At 34.9% G+C, this 4,214-nt stretch overlaps 1 protein-coding gene across 1 annotated transcript; it reads left to right on the top strand.

The window, feature by feature from the left end:
• Positions 1–8: 8 nt before the first annotated feature.
• LOC130732081 (uncharacterized) lies at positions 9–2,402 on the top strand. The gene is made up of 9 exons (XM_057584204.1): positions 9–199; positions 295–391; positions 481–601; positions 689–774; positions 868–1,003; positions 1,071–1,226; positions 1,310–1,427; positions 1,499–1,687; positions 1,768–2,402. The coding sequence occupies exons 5-9, from the start codon at positions 990–992 to the stop codon at positions 2,011–2,013; spliced, it is 723 nt and encodes a 240-aa protein (XP_057440187.1). The 5' UTR covers positions 9–199; positions 295–391; positions 481–601; positions 689–774; positions 868–989; the 3' UTR covers positions 2,014–2,402.
• The last annotated feature ends 1,812 nt before the right edge of the window (positions 2,403–4,214 follow it).

The following is a 4,214-nucleotide window of genomic DNA, read 5'->3' as shown; positions in this document are numbered from 1 at the left end:
AACATATACAGGATAACCTATTTTGCTGTGGTTCCTAATCTTGGAGTTTACAAGGCTGCTCGACATGAATTCAAGATCATCTTTAATAGCAGGACAAAGATAGTGCCTGAAGAATCCAATCTCATTCCTTTGTATGGATTTGCCTTTATGAACTCAGCTGAAATTTCTGACACCATGGGTGAATCTGAACATCTCATTGGTGGGTAATTTCATAGTTTCTATCTTATTGTTTGAGTAAGTTAGTTGCCCATTTTCAGGCCTTAATTTTAATTTGCTGCATATTTGTTAAAACAGATGTGATAGGATTGGTTACTGCAGTTTCCCGTGAGAAACAATATACCAAAGGTGCAAATATTACAAGGATGATTGAGCTCCAGCTGACTGATCATAGGTATGGTGTACTCATGCTTGCACCAATGATTCCCCACACAGTCTTTTATCCAAATACTTTTTAATACTTGGTTGTGTTGATTTAATTAGGGGAAGTGTCCAATGTACCTTTTTTGGAAGCTATGTTGATGTTATTACTCATATGTTCGAGAGAATGGACAAGCTATGCCGGTGGTTGTTATCCAGTTTGCTAAGATCAAGACTTTCAAAGGTTATTTGTGTGAGATATTTACATTCTATGCTACTTGACATCATTTGCACTAAACTGTTTGAATTCTAATAAAAATTTTGTTTGTAGGAAATGTTGTGATTCAGAATGTTATGCATGCTACAAGGATTATGTGGAATCATTGAAATTCCAGAGGTTGTTGATTTCCGCAACAGGTGTGTGCACTATTAAATCCTTTTCATTTTCTGTACTCACTCTTGAATTTGATTCTTTGATTTATAATATTTATATTTTTTGGCACATATAAGCATTGCTCTCCATGGGATTGATCCTGATCTTCCCCTCACTGAGATTGAGGATGATGTGCGCGTCTTAACAATTGAAGAAGAATTTCTTACATTGTTCCCTAGGAAAAAAATCCAAGAAGTGCATGAAACTGCTGAGGTATGTTTCCTGAATGCATTATAAACTCGACCAGAAAAAAGTGATCTGACCTGTTGTGAAATATTAGGCTGGGGTGTTTGTGGTGTATGCTAAGATTGCTGGACTGGTTGATGGTGAGAAATGGTGGTATTCAGCATGTCGCTGCCACCGTTCTGTGTCTGTTGAAGATGGCACATACTATTGCCCCTGGATGTGACAGCAATGTGCTTGAAGTTACTCCACGGTTAGTTAGCTATTTTTGTATAGTCATGTGATTAGTTAGTTGTTACTATTTTACCACTTACTAATGCAGTGAATTTGATTCAGTTTTAGGGTCAAGGTAGAGGTGTCTGATGGAGAAGAGGATGCAAGTTTTGTCATGTTTGACACTGACTGCCAGAATGTGCTCATGAAAACATGCAAGGAGTTAGTTATTGGTTCAAAGGTATTGATTCTATCCAATTTGCAAGTATTTGATGGTTGAAGTTATTTTATAATACTATTTATTTACTCCAGGTAAAAAGTAATTCTGAGTTGCCTCAAGTCCTGAAGACACTGATTGGGAAAGAGTTCCTCTTCAAAATTGAGAAATCAGCTGATCATGGTGCTAAGTATGATGATTCCTACAAGGTTAAGAAAGTATGTGCTGATCAGAATGTGATTGATCTGTTCAAGGATGCTGACAAAGTTAACACTCCCCAAAGGGTACGATTCCAGATGATAAACTGTCCTTGGGCTGTCTATTTGAGTGCTTAACTTATTCTTTTTATTATGTATATGTACAGTCAATCAAGGTGTCCAAGTTCCCCAATTTGGAAGATGGAGAAAGTAGCAACACTTCTCCTGGTATGGGTGGAATCTATTCTGGAAACAAATCTGAGATTGATGCTGCTGTGAAGTCACTTGAGGACATATCTCCTTTAGGGAGTTTTGCTTCTCCATCCTTTGTTGAAGCCGATGATGGTGGTGCTTCCTGCCCCAAACCTGCCAAGAAACTAAAGATGAAGTGTGTGAAAATAGAGAAGGAGTAGTCATGAATGGTAGAACTTTGCCTCGACTTGCTGGGGTTTAAATAATGCAGTTGGTTGTTTCAATGATGTTACATTCTTACCAATGTATCACATTGTTCGTTTGTTTGTTTCTTTCCTTTTATGTTAGTGAACTGCATTGTGGTGAAGGTCTTTAGGTACTACTGTAATTTGTGTAGTGTATTTTGTGTAGTGTATGTTTACTAAAAACTGAGATGTGTTTACTCAGTTATGTCTAGGAGCGTGTGCTAACTAGCTCCATTATATGTATTAGTGTCTACTAAGCTATCTCCAGTAGGTAGAATGTGTACTCCATGTGCCTTAGAATGAAACTATTGCTGCATGTATTCAATGGGTTTAATGGATGTAAGCATTGTGTTATAAAAGATGATGTTGTTCAGTTTTTTCCTGCCTTTGCCTTTTCTATTATCTTATTTAAGCATGTAGTATACAGCTTATGAGGAATATATGTACATCATGGATCAAAGATATCAATCTTCAATTATAATCGTCATAGATTATAAGATTCACTAAGAATGTAACTTTGCCAATGTGAGTAAATGTATGGGACATAGAAAGGGAAGAAATGCAAGATTCATCATCATGTCATTTTATTCATCATATAGACTAAATAATACATATGTGTACTAATTCAATATTTGTTAATCCACATACTGGATTAAGACATGCATGATGGCTCATCACTAATCCAAAGAGACTAGGTGTTAACAAAGTGAGCTAAGCTGATATCCATTAGCAGGACACAAAATTAATCTGAGCCCCAAAATTGAGACAAACAAAGCACACAAATTTTCTAAACTAATAATAAATCACATGTATTCTATAATACTTACACAATTAGCAAATAATACCACCATTGGATATCTTAATCTAATTGAAAACATGGCAATTCAAAATGCAATGGCACTCTATTGGATATCTTAATCTAATTGAAAACATGGCAATTCAAAATGCTCATTGTACTATATTTTGAAATCAAATTTTTGGTGATTACGTAGTTATCTACTAACCCAACAAATCATTGTTTTTATTGTTATATTTTTTTAAATAATATGTTTAGAAATCTTTTAATTTGCTATAGGTAAATAATTTAAACTGGATAAATTTGTTATGAATTACAATTTTTGAATCAAATCATTCCTTTTGCACTTGATTTTCAAATCAAACATTGTGTGAACAATTTTTTAATCAATCACCGAATAAGTATAGGTTGTTACTGTTTTTTTTTTAAACAATAGAAGCAGGAATATATTAATTTGTTATAGACAAGTGTTTTAAACTGAATAATTCTGTTACCAATTACATATTGATATGGTTGTAAAATTATATAATTGATAGACTTTTGGAGTGGAGTTAAAAAATCATAAAATTCTAATGAGCACTAAGCAGATGATTTTTTGGTATTTGAAGACACGTTTACAATACAGTAGAGGAACTCCTTGACTCATGGCAGATACGTGTTCTGAAGCTATGCTCCAAGCAAATTTTGCATCCAATCTAGCATCATTTTAATCCTTATGCAACTGAACGAGATACATCAAAATTCCAGTCGAACATATCTCACGATTAGGTGAAGATGATGATAACTGAGTTGATGGTTTGTTGTTGCTTTTGCATCCATGGCAGAGTGACCATACTGTACAGTGTAGAAAAGTGCAGCTCCTTCAGTCAGTGTTAGTTCCCCAACTAACTTTAGTTCATCCATGATTGAAGTCCTATCTGGTTTAGTTTGCTTAGTTAGATGGCTTAGTCCAACGTGAAACCATCTCCTCAACTAGAAGGGGTTATTGTTTTATTACTTTTAGGGCTGAGTATCAAATCAGTATCACAAGTAGCCCCAATTTAGGGATTTTACAGCAGGTAAATCTCCTCTCTGGATTTGTTGTACTTCCTCCTCTCATTTTTTTTAATCAAAATTCTTATGCTAACCCATAGTACAGTTTTTGAATAAAAAACTAATTTTTCTCTGTTATATATAGTTCAGTGTTGCTTAGCCAAGACACCCTCTATTACTGTTTGGTTTTATTCAGTTGCATAAACTATGCCTCTTCTCCTTGATGCATGTGATAGTGTTAGGGAATTTTGCAGGCAAGATAAGCCATGGAGAATTAAGGCACGTGTGATTAGATTGTGGGAACCTTCTCAAGAACTGAGTTCAATGAACTTTTACTCTATGGAGATGA

Source organism: Lotus japonicus, chromosome 1 (assembly GCF_012489685.1).
Source record: "Lotus japonicus ecotype B-129 chromosome 1, LjGifu_v1.2".
Taxonomy (NCBI): Eukaryota; Viridiplantae; Streptophyta; class Magnoliopsida; order Fabales; family Fabaceae; genus Lotus; species Lotus japonicus.
This window is presented reverse-complemented; position numbering and strand designations above follow the sequence as displayed.

What these genes read in the sequence shown, in the direction of transcription:
- LOC130732081 (XM_057584204.1), top strand. An exon ending in AGTTAGTTATTGGTTCAAAG is followed by an intron (nt 1,428 to 1,498) that starts GTATTGATTCTA and finishes TATTTACTCCAG; the next exon opens with GTAAAAAGTAATTCTGAGTT. An exon ending in AAGTTAACACTCCCCAAAGG is followed by an intron (nt 1,688 to 1,767) that starts GTACGATTCCAG and finishes GTATATGTACAG; the next exon opens with TCAATCAAGGTGTCCAAGTT.